This window comes from Polyodon spathula, unplaced genomic scaffold (genome assembly GCF_017654505.1).
Source record: "Polyodon spathula isolate WHYD16114869_AA unplaced genomic scaffold, ASM1765450v1 scaffolds_1271, whole genome shotgun sequence".
Taxonomy (NCBI): Eukaryota; Metazoa; Chordata; class Actinopteri; order Acipenseriformes; family Polyodontidae; genus Polyodon; species Polyodon spathula.
Window position 1 is genome coordinate 295,976 of NW_024472754.1, and position 19,649 is coordinate 315,624.

General features: G+C 47.6%; 2 protein-coding genes across 2 annotated transcripts; one reads left to right on the forward strand and one right to left on the reverse strand.

Moving 5' to 3' along the window:
* Positions 1–9,837, reverse strand: vps11 (VPS11 core subunit of CORVET and HOPS complexes). The gene is made up of 16 exons (XM_041242329.1): positions 9,449–9,837; positions 8,511–8,659; positions 7,675–7,810; positions 7,266–7,429; positions 6,879–7,126; positions 6,188–6,374; positions 5,604–5,755; positions 5,306–5,492; positions 4,894–5,037; positions 4,483–4,683; positions 3,708–3,869; positions 3,076–3,215; positions 2,466–2,668; positions 1,983–2,154; positions 1,304–1,526; positions 1–711 (listed from the first exon to the last, which is right to left on the reverse strand). Exons 1-16 carry the CDS (start codon positions 9,588–9,590, stop codon positions 544–546), a joined length of 2,778 nt encoding a protein of 925 aa, XP_041098263.1. The 5' UTR covers positions 9,591–9,837; the 3' UTR covers positions 1–543.
* Positions 9,838–10,394: 557 nt separating this feature from the next.
* On the forward strand, positions 10,395–19,645 carry hyou1 (hypoxia up-regulated 1; the record flags this gene model as incomplete). Its single annotated transcript, XM_041242335.1, has 18 exons — positions 10,395–10,622; positions 12,516–12,591; positions 13,343–13,436; positions 13,805–13,883; positions 14,649–14,803; positions 15,063–15,139; positions 15,484–15,665; positions 15,865–15,980; positions 16,097–16,283; positions 16,387–16,521; positions 16,835–16,917; positions 17,244–17,376; positions 17,547–17,737; positions 18,004–18,142; positions 18,272–18,329; positions 18,566–18,642; positions 18,884–19,090; positions 19,541–19,645. Coding segments are annotated over exons 2-18 (2,085 nt in total), but the record flags the coding sequence as incomplete, so codon positions are not given.
* Positions 19,646–19,649: the final 4 nt, after the last annotated feature.

The window sequence follows — 19,649 nt, forward strand, 5'->3', positions numbered from 1 at the left end:
TGCTTTCAATTCTTTATCTTAGGCCTTTGATGATAATGTAGTAGTTTTTATTTGATTTTTTTTGCTTTTTATATATACATTGCACATTTTTTTAAATAGCTTGAACATTGTTATGGAGAATGAGACAAAATGCATCCTGGAAGCAAATCCTTGCAGGATTTAAGAGAACCGGGGTGCTTCTCTGCACTGTGATTTTAGTACAACTCAGGACAGCAGCGCTTGTTCTGTTACACCATACACACTGTGTCCCTGTACAGAAGACACACACAGCTGCCTCATGTGCATGCAAACTCACTGTCAGGGGACACTGTGCTGATGCAGGAGAGAGAATAGCTGTATTACAAGCTAGCCCCCCCTCGAAGGAGGATACAGATCTATTTAAAAGTAGTTTTCTTCCAGATCCAGCCCTCAATACGTCTGCTTGCAGACCCCTAACACGTTCTTTACAGGCTGTTGTCTCCCCCCCAGGAGTTAAGCAGGTTATTTTTTTTCCAGCAGTTCTCTTTCAGTGTCTTCCCCAGGAGTTCTCCCCCTCAGACTCTCTTACACGGTCCTCTTGGTGTGGATAAGCAGGTCTCTCTGCAGGTTGGAGTCCAGACTCGCAGCCCCCGCCTTCCCCCCCGGGGGGTCCGTGATCAGGGTCAGCTTGTTAAAGACCCCCCGGCCGAAATAGTCAGCCACCACCGAGAACCCGTCATTCGAACACTTGAGCTGCAGAATCAAAGACAAGAAGGAGAAAACAGAAACCAAAGTGCGATTAAACAATTACACGGCAGAGTCCAAGCACAGCTGAGCCTTGCGGTCAGTGCAAAGTATAGCAATAACAGGCTGCTGGCATGCACCACGACGTTTTGATGCTCAGACTTTATCAAAGCCTTGCGAAACAAAAAGATGTACAATTATGACAGCATCAGCGTGCAAGTGATTTATTACGCACCGAAGAAAAATGTTAGAGAAGACAATGGGAAGACAGAGAAGAAATTAGAAGACAAAAAAGAACAAGAAGCACAACAGCAAGCAGATAAAGAGAAAGAGAAGGAGTTGGAGATGAAGAAGCCTGCTGCAAGCAGCCCAGCTATGTTAAAGATGGTGGGGGAAGCAGCACAGCCCTTAGAAAAGCTGACCACAGTATTTTTGCGCAGCCCATGCTTACACTATGCATTATCACAGTAGATCCTTGTTAGCCGTGCCTCGCTGTTCTTTACAACGCTTGCCTGTGCTTAACCTTGCTTTCACTGCGCTCCGCTACCCTGTGCTGTGCTTTCACTCTGGGTGACCGATAAGGGACCCCCTGTGGCAGTACCTGTCTGTGGAAGTGCTCGTGCAGGTCTCGTTTCTGGTCCTGCGCCCGCAGCATTTCCATCACCTTGCGGTTGCCGGGGGCGCAGGCAGGGCACTCGGCCTCGCTCTCGGCGTAGCTCTCGAAGCAGTGCTGGTGGAACGAGTGGCTGCACAGGAAGTGCACGGACGGCAGCTCCAGGGGGCTGTTACACATGCTGCACTTGGTCTTCTGGAAGATCTTGGCGCTGGGGCAGAAAACAGAGTCGTCAGGACAGGAAAGCATCTATCAAATAATGCAGATTATTGCCGTGTGCAATGTGCGCTAAGCAGCTCTAACTGCTGTCCTCCTGCAGTATCAGACTTGGCTTTACAGTACACTGCTCTCTGCCACAATAGAGGGGGGACAGAATTCAAGACATTTTTAAACACGATTATCACTGATAATCAATTATTATTCTGGTAAATAACCTGGAAGGTTAATGCAAGAGCTGCTCACAAGCACTGCTGTTTCTTGCTAGTTCTTGTTGCATTGCAGTTCGTTTTTAGTTTGTGCTGCCTGGTAACGCTGTGTGTGTGTGTGTGTGTGTGTGTGTGTGTGTGTGTGTGTGTGGGTGTGTGTGTGTGTGGTGTGTGTGTGGGTGTGTGTGTGTGGTGTGTGTGTGTGTGTGTGTGTGTGTAATACACGAAGTGTAGCTTCTCACCTGCTGCGCAGCTCCTCGATCTCCTGCCGGAGCTGGGTCGTCTCCTCGCGGTATTCCCTGATCTTGCGCTCGTCCTCCGAGATCTGCTCGCTCTCCTGCTGCAGCTTGTTGATCAGGTAGTCCTTGATCACAGACAGAGTGGCCGTCGAGTTGTGAGCCAGCGTCTGCACCACTGAGAGCAAAAGAGGCCGTCCATTATTACTGCAGCTATTACTTCTATTATTATTACTACTATATATATATATATATATATATATATATATATATATATATATATATATATATATATATATATATATATGATAAATGACTGAATTTATATATGTGGCCACTGCTTGAGCTTGCACTCTTGTGCTTGTGTGATGATTCGCTATGTGCTTAGCATGCATGTGTAAGCAGCTCTGGCGTGTGTTGGCTCACACTGCTATGCAATGGGAGTCCCGTTTCCCTGCAGCAGCACATTGTTAAAGCTGTCTCTCTTACCCAGCAGGGGGGGCATGAGGTTGTTGCGGTCGATGTGCTGCAGCACGGCGGTGATGTACTCCTTGCAGTCCTCCTCTTTGCGGGCGAAGTACCCCAGCGCCTGCTCCCACAGGCAGGCCTCCTTCTCCCCGTAGCGCTGGCACGCCTCCACCACCTTCCCGTACTCCTCGTTCTGCATGTAGTAGTGCATGATCTGCTGGTACCTGAGACACAGGCATGGAACAGCAGCAACTATAATACTACTACTAATAATAATAATAATACATACACAGGTCCTGTTCTCGAGCAAGTGCAAAGGGAATTCTAAAAGGAATGAAACAGTACCGTTACGACACTAATTACTCCCAACAATAATCAAACTGCTCCTTCATGCATCTAAGTTGTTTCTTGCTAGTATGACAATTACAATTGTTTTAAAGCGCTCAGAAAAGGCAACCTCCCCTCCTGCTTCAGAATAGGGCCGTCAAGTTTTTATGCTCAAAATAGTCACAGAGGAGTGTAGAGAAAAACAAGTACTTCCAGAGTTCTCATACTGCCCCCTCCTGGACTGCAGAGTGAAGCGTGGGGCGCTCCAAGCTGCAGACCAGAGCCCACAGTGAAGGGTACTCACAGCTGGCCTTGCTCATACAGGTACAGGACCCCTTCTTTGAAATTGTGCATCTGGCACAGCACCAGCGCCTTGTCAAACACTGTGCTGTAGTTCTCACTCTTGAGCAGGGACAAGACAGCCTCCTGTAGAGAATTCTTCTCCTGCAACACAGGCAAATGATACAAGATGTGCTACAGCCACCAGACAGAGAGGTAAGGACAGCTATCGGTACACTATTGCATAACAACAGCTTGGTGTTGTGGTAGTGGTGCCCTTTTAAATCTGGTAGGCAAGTGTTTTCAACCTCTGTATTTTTGTCTGCCCACTGCCTTAACTGCTAATAAAGAACATCAAAGGTGGAACATGTATTATTTTTTTATCCCCACAAAGGTGCAGTTGAGACTCTGCATGTGTTCCTTTGTTTCCCAACCCTTGTGTATGTAGTGAATACAGATCTCTGCTTGCTCATCTCCGAGCCCATAGCTCTGGTCTCCAATGATAATTTGCACGCTAATTCTGCAGGTTTTCCTCATGCTTTTCCCAGTTACAGTATGCAGGGTTTGCCACGTTTATTAATATGCTTTACCTTACCGCTCTGGTTTTCCCAGCGCTCCCCTGTGCTTCTCATGCTCTGTGCTGTGTTTTCACTGTACCTGTGTGTCCTGCTCGTGGGCCCAGTCCTGCAGCCTCAGCTCCAGCAGGGTGTCGTACACACCCTGGGGACACTGTGCCTCCACCTCCATCATGTGCTCCAGGAACGCACGCAGCTCCCGGGGGTTGTTCACAAAGATCGCGATGAACTCCTCCGAGTTCGCCTGCATAGGGGGGGAGAGAGGTCAGGAACTGAGATGCAAGAGAGACGCACACACACACTGCTCTCCACACACACTGTTCCTATCCTTGTGCACCAGGGATGGGCAACTCCTGGAGGTCCATTCAACACTAGGATTAACAGGTACAATTAAATTATACCGGGGTTGGGGTTAAGCATTACTGTTGCATTGCTATAACACAACACACCATCACAATTTCATTTATACAGGGTCCTTCATGTGCAAGCATCCCAGGGCCTTTCTCTACAAAAAAAAAAAAAACAAGCTACAAGAGCTCCCAACTGCTCACTACTGAAAGGCCAAATCAAAGAGATATGTTTTGAGCTTAGGGAAATACTGAGACTCAGCATTCTGGATACAATCTGAAAGCGTTCCATAGCGAAGGAGCTCGATAACTAAATGCCCTTGGACCAATTAGGAACATGGCTGGAACAAAAGCGCCTGCATGTTTAAAGTTGGAAAAATCTGTTTAAACATTGCGGGGCACGGGCCGTGTCAAACAGAAAGTAGGTGTTGTCAGGTTTTCACACCACAGCTCGTGAGCACTTTAAAACGTGCTTCACAGACACGCCCGCTCTCTTCTCCGGTGCAGTACCTTGTTCCCCAGGGGGTGGCCCAGGCTCTCCCTGTCTGCTGGGGTCTCTCTGCTGGGTCGGTAGTCTGTGCAGAGTCCCTTGAGCAGCTGTGTGGTCTCCTCTGGCACGTGGTGCATCAGCGTCTTGCCGTAGCGCTTCATGTTGCTCTCCGCCTGCTCGAAGGGCAGCCTCCCGATGTAGCGCAGCGCCTCCTGGTAGTTCTGTGGGGGAATTGCAGGCTCACTGGAATACTGTCTGACAGAGCGTCCGCTTTGAAAACTTTTTTCACGGATAGCAAACTGCACTTAAGCTTAGGGAAGCTCAGCACTGTGTGAAACTGTAGAGGGCTGGCCAAACAAACCGATCAAACGGCGCTGTGTCTTGGCTCCTCTCCTCCTGTCGGGTGTGTGTTTCCCGTGGCAGTGACTCACCTTGAGGTCTTCCAGCTGGATCTTCAGGTACCACTCGTGGTGGGTGTGTTTCTCTGCCAGGAAGACGGCGTGGCTGTAATACCCCGCCTGCCGCAGCACCTTGATGGCTATCTCCACGTCAAAGTGCACCTCGCTCTCACTCGTCTGGGGGCGAGAACAAGACGATCAACACTAAAAACTCACGGCTTTGGTACTTTTGTGCTCATAAAGCTCCGTTACTTCAGTATTAGACAGGTTCAGGGTCCAGAAGACCAGGACCGGAAGGGCCAACGTTGGAAAACCTTGGGTTACATGTTTAAACACCTACATGATATTTATTTTTGCACTTTGACTAGGGTCTAGGATGACCACAGAGTTCCCACAACCTTGCCCCATAACCTTGTCCCCTGCAGCCCGGTCCCCTCGTCCTCACCTTGATGAACTCCTCCAGCTTGGAGCTGTCCTTCAGCTTGGTGTAGCAGTTCAGCAGCAGGGTGGTGTGGTCGGCGTTGGCCAGGGACTGCCTGTGTAGAGCCTGCAGGTACGCAGTGAGGTTGTGGATCCGCTGTGCGTCCAGGAACTTCCGGATCACATAGGAGGGCTCCAGCTTCCCGATGGTGCTGCGTGGAGAAGGGGAAAGAAAAAGATACATACAAGACATTGCCATGCATCTCAATAAATCAAAGCGCTCCCCTCACTCTCTCTCTCTCCCTCTCCTCTTGGCATCTTACCGAATGTACTGCTGTATGGCTCCATCATGGTCCCCCTTCACGTACAGGTGGTCTCCATACTGCCGGAAGATCTCAGACAGGCCGTCGCTGTCCAGGTGCTGGTTCTTTGCCAGGTTAATGGCCATCACAAACAGGTTCTTCTTAAAAAGCATCTAGGAGAGCAGCAAGAAAAAATGATCAGTTAACAATGACATGTGGTACTTGTAGCCTAGTTACAGTCTGCATGCAATTTACGTTTTGCCTCCCCCCAAACAAATAAATAATCACATTGATAAGCCTGTGCAACATTCAAGTTTTCCTGGAACAGATAGTAGGGGTGTATCGATACACTAATGTCATGATATGATACGTATCATGACATGCAGGTCGCAATACGATATGTATCACAGTACATCTGACAGTCCTGACGGGCTACTTATATGATACACATTCACGATAGAAGCGCACAAAACTGTATTAAGATCTGACATAACATGTAATCAAGTAATCAAATACCCCCTTAAGAATTAACAAGCACAGCAAACAATAAGCTGAAGCAATAAGCCCTCTCTCTCTCTCTCTCTCTCTCTCGCTCTCTCTCTCACCTCCAGTTTGGTCTGCGTGTCCTTCTCCTGCAGTACGCACAGCCTACGGTCCTGCGTCAGGATGTAGATCGAGCCCCACTCCGCCAGCACGTCGATGACGTCATCGAAGGCCGCGCTGTAGGCGATGAACTTGTTGTCCAGGTCATAGACAGTGAGGAGCTGCTTCTCTGAGGGAGAGGCCTCCCTGCTGCACACACCCAGACACACCGAGGAGATCCAGTTACTAACAAGACCAGGCGACTAGCATGCTCTGCATCTGGACTGACAAAACGGAACCCTGAACGAACCTGAAATGACTGACTGGGATAACAGCTGCGTGACACTAGATTTGAAAAGCTGATCCTGTGTATTAAATTAACTATGATATATGCACTAGCATTCAATATCTCAAAAGTCAGGTGCAAGTGGAAATTTGAAGAAAAAAAGTAGCAGCCTGTTTGCAAAAAAACACTGTCTTTTCCCTTATTTAGGGCATTAACTTATGTGTTAAACTGCTTCCTGCAACACCCTTAAGGGAAAAACTTAAGAGGAAATTTCATTTAAAGATCTGTATTTTCCACTATGGGCAATTAGCAGGGAGCCTGCCCACCCCACAGCAAATCTATGACATGGGCAATTTGCTTGCAGTGGACACTCTGCTCCCAGGTGTTTTCTTTATTATTGTGTTCGTGCTCCCACGCAGGTCGCTTACTTGTTGGGTGTCTTGCAGTCACGGGTGAGCAGCAGCAGGTAGCCGCGGTACCAGTGCACCAGCAGCTTCTGCCCCTCGAACCCAAAGCAGGGTCCGCGCTCGTCGGGCTGGTACAGGTAGACACACTCGTCCCCGGCCACGATGAACTGGGAGTCCTGAGACGGGTCGGTCAGAGCTGTGCAGCGCAGGGCACAGCCGTGAGTGTCCAGCTCCACATGAGGGTACTCCTTCAGGGAGAGAGTGTAGCACTGCAGAGAGAGGAGGGGAAAGCACAGTGCTGTCTTTATTTGTAGCAGTAGCAGCGAGGGAGAGGGAGAGGTAGAAGCAGATGGAGAGTGGGGAGTGGGGAGGGGGGGTTGAGAGAGTCAGGGGGCAGTAAGTCATTACCAGCACTTTCTCCAGGGTGGCGACAAACAGGTTTGTGGTTTTGCCAGACTGTCGGAAAGCGAGCCCCGTGATTGGGCTGGTGCCCTCGTGCAGCGTCAGTGTTTTGCTGTGCCGGTCTCTGGTGATGTCTCCTTTAGTCAGCACCACACTGCCATCGGTAAAACCTGGAGGCAACAGAGGGGGGAATCAAAACAGCTCAGAACTGCATTATTAATAGACCCGGCCTTAAATCCTGCACAAAAGGTTAATTCACTATTGTAAATGTAACCCAACAAGGCAGTTATCGTGTTCACAATGGAGAGCGTGACAGAGACAGACAGGCACGATCAACACACAAGGACCCTCATTTTCTTTTCATGAGGACCCTGAAAACAACATGCTGTGATAAAGCAAAGCTGCAGGAACGAACCGATGGCCATGAAGTTGAGGTTCTCGTGCACGCTGAGGCAGGACACCTCTGTGGGCTTGTTCCCGGGAATAGCTGGGAAGATCCGGGTGCAGAGAGGATTCCCGCTGTCCCGCTTGTCCAGATTCCACACCTTCACCTGGAAAAACATCAAGCCTTGTATCTCACTACAGGGTTAGGACACACTGGCCCTTCTGGACCAGTGGCCAGGTGTGCAAAACACATCAGTTAAATGTACCCTCATTTTTCTCTGTAAGCGTTTCTTGTGTTTCAGGGTGCTGCAGAAAGCAATTCAACGCATTTAAATCAATACCTTGAAAATGTATCTTGCAGCCTAACAGGTAACACTTAAGGTCTTTTACGGAACCCGCCCCAGGTCTTAAGGTATTGGTATTAGGCAACGTATAAATAAACATTTTAATAATGGTGCAGAAATTTGATACGATTCTACAAATCAATTACAATGTACGTAATCTGATTTCCAGGTGGCTGTATCTTGTTGTAGTAAACGCCCAATACTTAACCCTGTATTGCCCACTTCTGTCTCATACAATGCTTTGACACGCTTCTATGTTATTACTTTTTTTAAATACAGCCTGACAAGCCAGAATTTTTTATATGCGGTACATTATGGGGCGCTGGACAGCAAAAAAAAAAAAAAAAAAAAAAAAAGTGCTCTGTACAAGATACGGAAATCTAGTAACATAGATAAAACAGCTTTTCTCATTTCAGAAATGCTTGGGCGTTACAGGGTTGAGACGTATGCCATCTCTCTCCTCCATTCTTCAACACGTGCTGCAGTCTTCTCCCTGGAAGCCCCTAACCCCCCCACGGCTCACCAGCGGGTTGATGCCCTGCTCGTCCTGCCCCACTGACACCAGAATGCTGTGCTGCTTCAGCTGGAACAGGTGGGTGACACGCAGCTTGTAAGCCTGGAAGGGGGTGGGCTGCATGGAGCGCGTCAGGAACCAAATCTGACCCTCCATATGTGAGCAACAGGGTTAAGGATTTGCACTGATCATAGGGTGCCCCTTATAAAGGGTTACCATGGTAATCCTGCAGTTTTCACATGACGCCCTCAGTTATACTATGCATTTAACACTGCTTACCATGAATTGCAAAGGTGTTTTTTTTTTTTTTTTTATGGATAAAGTGTTTGTATAATATAAGGGGGTACTTTCAAAACTTGTTAAAGTATTTTGAATAAATGTACTCAATATTTAGATCGTTTTTCGTAAGTGCAGACCTGCCTTTATATTTGAACTGAAATGTTTGTTTTATTGAAAAGTGATGTTGTTTAAGTGAATTCGTACAGTTTTCTTTTTCTTTAGTTCAAGAGCTATTGCTCAACATACATTAATTATGTTTTGTAAATAACACATTAAGTACGGTTTACATTTAATGTTCTGTTGTTGTATTTTATAAATTAATAAACACGGTTTTAAAATATATATCTAAAGGCAGATTTAGTGTACAGCTGTCTACAGTATGCATCGCTTTCCCGCTGTCAGGCGGCAAGAATTACTTTAAAATGTTCTCTCTCCGATTTATTAAGAGGAACTACTAGCCTCCGGTACAATACGCTTCATTTTCGTTATGACAGCAAATTCTTTGACTTTATTTTTCAAATGTTCACCTTTAATTCAGATGTAACTGTTCTGTATTTAAAAACAATAACACACGAAACAAGCAACAAACAAGCAACTGAAAACCAGGGCCCGCACACAGCAGGTGCTGTGTTAGTTTGCTTTATTTCAAGGGCGTATTGAAAGGATATCTCCCAGTACGATGTGCCCCCGACCGGAGTCGCATGCCGAGATCCCGGCCGGGAGGGTAAAGCCTTTCCCGGCATCACCGGGATCCTTCACCGTCTCCTTATCGAAGAACACGAACCGCCTCCACTGCAGAAACGCAGCCATCTTCTGCCAGTGTGCAGCCCAGCGGTCATGTGACAATCACAGGCGTGGGTCACATGAGACGGGACACTGTGTGCCGGGGGAGCCTCACTGTCACCAAAATAGCTCTGATCCTGCTTGTTGAACAAAACGATGCTCCGCTAATTCTGACCGTGTTTACTGTCAATCGAGAACAGCCTTATTATTTTAAACTGTAAATATAATTTGGAATACAGAAAATCTGTTTCCAATTTAGCACACAAATTTCAAGAACACGCACACACACATTCAAAACAAGGAGTTATAAATAACCCACACAGCAGGGAGACTCGGGGCAATGTGCAAGCACAGCATGTATTAATTGTCTGTCCTATGGGAATCTTTCTAATAGTCACACAGCGTTAAAAGCGTAACCCGTCCAGACCCTGGGTCATTCCGATAAGGGCACTGTACAGGCAGAAAGCGGTGCTGCTAATGGAGTAGGAGGGTGCTAATCATGTTTTGAAGTTGAAAAGCATGCTCGCCTTTGTAACACAATGCCGGAGGTTTTTCGATTTCTTTCTGTACCGGATTCACATCCCCTGCTTTGCATGTCCCGTCACATTATTGCAAATTTGCACTTTGCCAACACCTGTTAGCAGCTGTGGGCAAAGCCCAGAAAGACAACATCCAAGCCCGCCTTCTTCTTTCTAACGTGGGCCAATCGGGTGGTGCCGAACCGCCGCTTCCACGGTGCAGCTGGGAACGTGGACCAATCGGAAAGCGCCGATTTGCCGGAGAATAACGAAGGAGTAGGCGGGTCCCCGGGTCGCGGCGGTGACGAGCTCGTAGAACCCCGGGTGTGGGTCGATCCAATGAGATCGCGCCGCGTCCTGAGCCCTGCGCGCAGTCAAGCTAGCCGGCGAATGCAAAGGGCAGAGGAGACCTGGCGACCGATATTAATGTATAGGATATGACAGTGTAACAGAGACCGGGTGCTGGTAAGGGTAGCTACAGTCATTATCACATCGTGCACAGGCACGGCCTTTGACTGTCCCAAGTTAAAAATATTACAAGGTAAGTTCATTATCGTGTCGTCTTCATTTACTGCATGGTGCTATATTTGCAAACACATGTCATTTTTGACAGCACGCACATGATGAAGATGGATCAATTCAGACATAATTGGCACAGTGAAATAAATTCAATGTTTTTGTTTTGTTACGAAAGCAAATACATCTTTGTGTGTGTGTGTGTGTGTGTATATATATATATATATATATATATATATATATATATATATATATATATATATATGTAATATGGCAAGTGATTTTGTATTTTATAATCATCTGCTATTAATTTTGAGTAAGTTTAACTTCTGGTGAGGTGCACACTAAAAATGGGCGATTATTATTTTTTATTTGAGCTGTGTTGAAGGCCTCACTGTTTTAGTTAGTTGTAATTGTTTCATTGAATTAAATGCCTCGGTGTGTGTCTCACGTTCAATCCACACGCCAGGTGAAGCGAGCCGGTGTTGCACAGAGAAGGCGGTAAGAACTGGAGAGAAAGTTCTGGTGACTGTATTCGTGTCTGTGTTTACGACACAGGCGGGCAGAATACCGGTTAGCGACATCCCTGAACAAATTACCTAACCGCTGCATTCAAGCTCATCCCATAACAAACCCCGGTGTACTGCTTTATCAGAGAGAGATAACCGGTGATCCTTGCCAGTATTCCATCAAGCCAGCTGCTACGGTGTGCATTTTCATTGAGCAGTTTAGTTGTTATTTATAACACATTTTGAATTTCCCATTGTATTTATTTGAGTTATATTGAACTCCATAGTGGCATCCGATTTGAACAGGATGTTGCGTCTGCATTTTTTTTTTTTTTTTTTTGGGGGGGGGGGGGGGTCATTCGTTGATAATTAACCATTCAAATGTAATTTAATACATACACAAATAAAATCAATGTAATATTCCCTGGTAGGATACATAGTCAATGATGCAGTATGATGTGTGTCTGTGTAGGTGTGTTCCACGTGTCTCCTCTGTTATCAGAAGGTTTTGCGTACATTCGCAGTTTCACATGTACCAAGAGGCAATCGGTCTGGGTGGCAGCATCCAAACGTAATCACCTGTACCCCAGCTTGCCACACAGTCCACTGTGAAAGGCGCTATATAAAATCGATTGATATTGCATTCAGACCTGTGTGCACAGTGCATTTCTAAATTAGTCCTAGCAATATACTGTGCTAACATGTTGCCTTTTACAGGGGTGGAAATAAGACAACCATTGCATAGCGGCTTGATCCATTCCTAGTTTAATAAGACACACCTGAGCTTGTTACCTGTGCAGTGTGGCCAATCAAGCTGGTATTAAAACCTGGAATGGATGAAACTGCTCTGCAATAGGAGTCTTATTGCCATCTCTTATATGTATTTTTTGGGGGGGCTTGATTTACTAGTACTACTGCTTGACACTGGAAAGGAAAGCAGTTGGAGATGCAAAGCGGGCGTCCGGATTCGTGTGTCTTGCTGGATTTCTCTGTAGCACTCTGTTCACACCTTGCAGAGTGATGTTCTTATTCTGTCAGTGAGCGGCGCATCATTTTCCTATGTAGGTTAGGGTGGCAGAGACAGCTGCTAAACTTTACTTCTGCAGAATATTCCCAAGAAGGCTGGAAACATGGAGCCTGTTTTTATAACACAAGGGTCGCCTTTTATTAAGTGGATGAGCCTGCACTGCAGAGCTCTATTGGAGGAATATATATAAATGAATGGGGCTGATATGTAAAGAATTAGCTAATAACAGCACAACTATAGATCATGTGTGTTTTGGGGAAATACAAGGCTAAACATTATTTTTTGTACCGTAATTATAATGCGATATCACCCGCTGACCCTGTTACTGGTGTTGTGTGTGTTCCTGTGTCACGGCTCTCAATCTTGTGTTTTTTCTTTGTAGGCTGGTCTAATGGGCAGGAGGATGACGCTGTGGGCTCTCTTCTGCTTTCTAGCAGCATGCCTGCCTTCACATACAGGTACTGCATGTGCTCCTCTCAATGCAGACCCTGAGTGTGTGTCTGCAGGGTAGGAAGCAGACCCAGTGTGTGCATTCATTCATAAACACTGGTCTTTAACTGTGCACACCTGTATACTGCACTCTGCAGAGCGCTTTAGCAGTACAGGAAAGAGAACTCCACTCTCAACACTGCAGAGCGCTCTAGCAGTATAGGAAAGATAGCTCCACTCTCAACACTGCAGAGCGCTTTAGCAGTACAGGAAAGAGAACTCCACTCTCAACACTGCAGAGTGCTCTAGCAGTACAGGAAAGAGAACTCCACTCTCAACACTGCAGAGCGCTCTAGCAGTACAGGAAAGAGAACTCCACTCTCCACACTGCAGAGTGCTCTAGCAGTACAGGAAAGAGAACTCCACTCTCAACACTGCAGAGTGCTCTAGCAGTATAGGAAAGAGAACTCCACTCTCAACACTGCAGAGTGCTCTAGCAGTATAGGAAAGAGCTCCACTCTCAACACTGCAGAGTGCTCTAGCAGTATAGGAAAGAGAACTCCGCTCCACACTGCAGAGCGCTCTAGCAGTATAGCAGACCAGTAAACTAACCATATCCAACTTTATCTATTATCTAATTTATTTTTTAATGCAAGACACCAACTATTGGATTCGTTTCCCTAGGCTAGTCTTTCTGTGAATTGATTTTAAAGTGTGTTATCTGCTATCAAAAGCCGGGGTTATCTGCTGCTCTTTCCAATATTGGTTTGCTGTGTTCAGATTCTATAGCTGTGATGTCAGTGGATCTGGGCAGCGAGTGGATGAAAATAGCAATTGTGAAACCAGGAGTGCCGATGGAGATCGTTCTGAACAGGTAAGCGCCTCTGTTTGCAGCGTGCATATTTGTCTATGAGCCTGGTTAGCCACAGTGCATAGGTAACAAGCTCAGGTGTGTCTTACTAAGCTCATTGTTAAATCAGGAGTGGATCAACCTGCTGTGCAATGGGAGTCTTATTTCCCTCCCTGCCGTCTAATAAAATGCATTTAATTATCAGTCAAGAGCCATTTGCTGAACTACACATAGCTGCGCAGAAGTGCTTTTGCTCATGTGTCCCGATGCTTGTGGACCTCTGCGTCGCAGTACAGACCCTGTTAAAGTATCAGCAATGATCAATCCTTCATCAATTAGTCAGGGCCGGCAGTCTCCAGACTGTTCAATAATAAACGTCTTTCCTCTTTCAGAGAGTCCAGAAGGAAAACTCCAGTGGCTGTTTGTTTAAAAGAGAATGAACGGCTGTTTGAGGACGGAGCGTTAGGAATGGTAAGGGATTGAGCTGCGTTGGGAGGGGTGGACGCAGTGTTAGGAGTGGGAAGGGATGGGCGCAGCATTAGGAGTGGGAAGGGATTGAGCTGCGTTGGGAGGGAAGGGATTGAGCTGCGTTGGGAGTGGGAAGGGATTGGGCGCAGCGTTGGGAGTGGGAAGGGATTGAGCTGCGTTGGGAGGGATGGGCGCAGTGTTAGGAGTGGGAAGGGATGGGCGCAGCATTAGGAGTGGGAAGGGATTGAGCTGCGTTGGGAGGGATGGGCGCAGCGTTGGGAGTGGGAAGGGATTGAGCTGCGTTGGGAGGGATGGGCGCAGCGTTGGGAGTGGGAAGGGATTGAGCTGCGTTGGGAGGGATGGGCGCAGCGTTGGGAGTGGGAAGGGATTGAGCTGCGTTGGGAGGGATGGGCGCAGCGTTGGGAGTGGGAAGGGATTGAGCTGCGTTGGGAGGGATGGGCGCAGCGTTGGGAGTGGGAAGGGATTGAGCTGCGTTGGGAGGGATGGGCGCAGCGTTGGGAGTGGGAAGGGATTGAGCTGCGTTGGGAGGGATGGGCGCAGCGTTGGGAGTGGGAAGGGATTGAGCTACGTTGGGAGGGATGGGCGCAGTGTACTGATACTTCTACTCAAGTTTATTTTTTTTCCTTGAATATGGCAGGAAGAGCCTGATTCAGTTAACTCTGAGGGATATAACAGTACATGGTTACATCTTTGAAATTCGTCTCTCTCTCTCTCTCTCTCTCTCTCTCTCTCTCTCTCTCTCTCTAGTCAGCGAAGAACCCCAAGCTTGTCTTCCGCTACCTCCAGGACATCATTGGCAAGACACTCGATAACCCCCAGGTGGCGCTATACCAGAAACGCTTCCCCGAGCACCAGCTGGAAAAGGACGAGGTCAGAGGCACTGTGCTCTACAGAGTCTCAGAGTGAGTTGCATGGATTTAAACATCAAGCCGCCATCAAACATGCAGACCAAGTATCCGTGTTCGCCTTAGTGTTTACACAGTGACGGTGCAAGCCATTTCTTCTGTATATAATTGAATACAGATTTAGTGTTACACGCAATGTATAGAGGACTTCTTCTGATTGCGTTAAAGTTTAAATGTGTTTAATGCTGAAGTTTAACAATTAGGAAATTAAACAGAAGCCAACAAGCCCAATGACTGAATCATGTTTTTTTTTCAGTGAGCTTCGTTACTCTCCAGAAGAGATTCTGGGAATGGTCCTCAATTATTCCAGGAGCCTTGCGCAGGAATTTGCAGGTTAGATTCGTGCACCCTTTAAATGCATGTTGAATACTGTGTAATGTGCGTGGTGCAGTTGTGCTGCCACACCATGCAGTGTTTTACAAGAAACACGTTCCGTTGCCTTTGCTGTAAACCGTGTTGTCTGCATCTCAGCAGTGCATCTTTCAGCATAATCACCATGGTTCTATGTGTTCTTTGTTATTCACAAATGATCAGCTGGGGAATACATTTCTCATGCATACAGCAAGCCGCTGAAGTAATGGTTTTCTGGTGAACCCTGATGGTGTTCAGTAATGACTGTTTCTGGTTTTATCGGCGTTTTGTTTTACTGTTTTTATTATCCCGTCTCCCCCCCACAGAGCAGCCCATCAAAGACATAGTGATCACCGTCCCGGCCTTTTTCAATCAGGCGGAGCGCAGGGCAGTCCTGCAGGCAGCTCAGATGGCAGATCTGAAGGTCCTTCAGCTCATCAATGACAACACGGCCGTCGCCCTGAACTACGGGGTCTTCAGGAGGAAAGACATCAACAGCACGGCTCAGGTGAGTTTGATAGAATCTCATCCAGAGCTAGAAACACCCTGGGGTCTGCTTTAATAACAATGGCAGCATCGCCTTGAAACCTTGATCAGGGAGAGAAGTTTGGCCAGTACCAAACCTCTTCACGCTGTCTGCTAGATATGCTACAGCATGTGTGGAAATACCCCAGCTCTGTATATGTAAATCATTGTGTTCTCCTCAGAATGTGATGTTTTATGACATGGGCTCTGAAAGCACCGTGGCCACCATCGTGACATACCAGAGCGTGAAGACCAAGGACGCCGGGACCCAACCCCAGCTGCAGATCAGAGGAGTCGGGTAGGTGACCATTGCATTGTGAAAGAGACCCCACAGCACAGGAGAGTCCTGGACGATGAACATCTCAGAAAGCATGCTGACGGCTCCCCTCGCGTGCGATGGGTTTGTCTTTTTAGGTTCGACCGGTCACTGGGGGGCTTCGAGATGGAGCTGCGTCTGCGGGACCACCTGGCCAAGCTCTTCAATGAGCAGAAGAAGAGCAAGAAGGATGTGCGGGACAACGTGCGCGCCATGGCCAAGCTGCTGAAGGAGGCCAATCGCCTCAAGACCGTGCTGAGCGCAAACGTGGACCACATGGCGCAGGTACTGTGCCAACGCTGGGTGTGTTTGTGACTGCCTCTCTGTGTGCGTGTGTGCTCTTGTCCCATCCCCCGGTCCTGTGCTAACGCTGGCTGTCCCGGTGCAGGTGGAGGGGCTCCTGGATGACATTGACTTCAAGTCGCGGGTGACTCGGGCCGAGCTGGAGGAGCTGTGTGCTGACCTGTTCCAGAGAGTCCCTGGACCTGTGCAGCAGGCCCTCTCCTCCGCAGAGATGACGATGGTGAGCCCTGCCAGTGGAAGATGTAGTGAGGGAGGAGTATGCACTGGGGTGGGCAGCAGCAGCCTGATCACAGGAAAGAGGGTGTTCTGCTTGATACCCTCTTCCAGCACACCTGCTTGACCGTATTCATGATGTCATTGGGCTGTTCTTGCATACCAGAATGTGTTCTTTGATAAATGCATGTGTTTAATTTTTCAATGTTCATATCCTGACTATAGAAACATTTTAGCAGGTATTGCAAGAAAGCCTGCCTTGTCTCAGTCAGTGAGTGATGTATGCATGTGTGACTGAGTGTATTTGAATTTCTCTGCAGGACGAGATTGAGAGTGTGATCCTGGTTGGCGGTGCCACACGAGTTCCCAAAGTGCAGGAGCTCCTGCTGAAGGCAGTGGGAAAGTGAGTCCCCTCAAAGGGAGGGTGTGGGGAATTGGCACTAATGTTGGGTCAGGTAGTGCAAGACTAGGGCTAGACTGTGATCCCAGCTGACTGGTCTTGCAGTAATGGATTCATTCATTTCTAGTGTAAGGCAGTGCTGGCAGGGTGTGGTGTCTATTGAGTTGATCTCAAGCCCGTCACTGAAGTCATTAAGTGTGTGCAGCGAGGTCAGTCGTCTAGCTGTGCATGTGTGTCTCTAGTGCATTAATGTCTGTGAAGGATGGCAGGATTCATATTCACCTCTGTGCTGAGATGAATTGATTAACCCCGTTTTGTGTGTTTTGCAGGGAAGAGCTGAGTAAGAATATCAATGCTGATGAGGCAGCTGCCATGGGAGCCGTGTACCAGGCAGCCGCGCTCAGCAAAGCCTTCAAAGTGAAGCCTTTCCTGGTGAGAGACGCTGCCATCTACCCCATACAGGTGAGCCCCCTCCCCGTCTACCCCATACAGGTGAGGAACCCCCCTCATCTACCCTGATCTGAGAAATCTTGTGTCATGAACGGTCATAAATGACGTTGACCTGTAATGTGTTCTCTTTGAGCTGCATTGTGTTGAGCTGAAGCCCTCCTGTGGGACGATGTCTCTTTCAGGTTGAGTTCACCCGCGATACGGAGGAGGATGAGGAGGGTGTGAAGAGCATCAAACACAACAAGCGCGTCCTGTTCCAGAGGATGTCTCCATACCCACAGCGCAAGGTCATCACCTTCAACCGCTACACTGACGACTTCCAGTTCAACATCAACTACGGGGACATGAGCTTTCTCAGCGAGGAGGACCTGCGGTGCGTAACTCTGCCATCGCCTCGCACGGTTCCAACCTGCATGATCCTGGGCACTGTCGGGGTTACAACCCTGCTCAGATTTCAAATAAATATTCATGGTTCAATACGTTAACATAACATTTTTCAGCAGGTTTCAATTGACTAGAAGCAAAATCAATTCATTTTATAGGGTGATGCAGTGGGGCTGGTTCTACAAATACCGAGCCTCTCTAGCGCTTCACAGTGCAGCGGTGCTGGTTCTAATCTGGTTGTCCTCTCCTCCCCAGGATCTTCGGACCCCTCAACCTGACCACAGTGCAGCTGAGCGGAGTGGGGAGCAGCTTCAAGAAGCACGCAGACACGGAGTCCAAGGGGATCAAAGCACACTTCAACATGGACGAGAGCGGCCTCCTGTCCCTGGACAGGGTGAGTGTCCCTGTTCAATAACCTTCACCATCCTTCTTGGGTCCCTTCCTTTACCTGTACCGGCAGATCTCTCGAGCCTCTGTCAGACCCCTTTCTTGAGCTAAAGGTGCTTCTTTACCTTCTGTCCAGGTGGAGTCTGTGTTTGAGACCATAGTGGAGGAGAAAGACGAAGAGTCCACTTTGACAAGTGAGTTTCCATGCAGCTGCAGCAGCTTTTAGTACAACCAGCTTCTCTCTTCCAGTTAGTCTTGCTGTGCTCTTGATTGCTCTTGAGCTTGTGAAAGTCATTGACTGGGATTACAGTCCTCCTTACTGCCCTGGTGTAAAGTCCTGTTGGTATGTGATGGTTTGAAGAAGGAGGAGTGGGTTTGGGTTTCCTGCATCTCCCCTGATTGTGATGGGTTTTGCTCTTCTCCTCTTCAGAACTGGGCAACACCATTTCCAGTCTGTTTGGGGGTGGCAGCTCGGAGCCGAAGGAAAACGGAACCGAACCAGTTCAGGTGAGCGCTTTGATTTATCGAGTTTATTTATTAAGAGAAAGTCTAACTGCACACATGACCTATAAAACATGAAAGGGATCAAATTAATTCACAGACTTAATTTGTTTTGTCGAAGTCTTTTTCAGTGTTTTCAACCTTTCTTAAAGGAGCATGTTTTAGACGTGTTAATAAGGTGAAGAATATAACCCCCCTGGTCCACCCCTCAGCAGTGTAACAATAAATAATCCTTCACCTTCTCCAGGACGAAGAGGAGAGCCAGGCAGAGGGTGGGAAGGAGGAAGAGGAGCAGGCCCAGAAAGAAGGTGGCGCTGCCCCGGAGGAGAAGCAGGAGACTGGGGATAAACCTGAAGGGGAGGCCCAGGCCGAGACGAAGGCCGAGACGAAGGGAGAGGGAGAGAGAGAGAAAGAGAAAGAGGGAGAGACGTCTGAAGAGAAGACAGAGTCACAGGTGAGGAGGAGGGGAGAGGGCTTTTACAATCCTTCACTTTCATTGGCTCCCTTTCCAGCGTAACACCACCCAGTGTGCTTCAGGTAACAAACTCAGGGCACTTTTATATTATCTGTGAACCGGACACTTGATCCAGCATAATTATTATTACGATTATTATTATTGTTATCTATAAACATGTTCATTATACTATTGGAAGATTTGCTATCAAGGAGTGTTTATTACAGTGATATTTTAATGATGCATTATTAGTTTAAGGCTTCATGTCTTGAATTCTGTTTTGTTAATGACTCATCTTCCAAAGCACTGCTGTCCTCTTATTTATAACTGTTTATAACTGCCTCTTGCAACCCCTTGCAGTTGAATCGTTGATTGTTTGTCTGAGTCTGATCCATAACTAGTTACCTTTTCATTTCATTTTTCTGGCTTGGTTTCATTATATTCTTGTAGGATAAGAAGGAAGGAGAGAGTGCCGGGAAGGAGGAAGAGAAGAAAGAGGGGCAAGCTGAGGGACAGGGAGAAGGAGGGAAGAAGGAGGAGAAAGAGGAAGAGAAGCAGC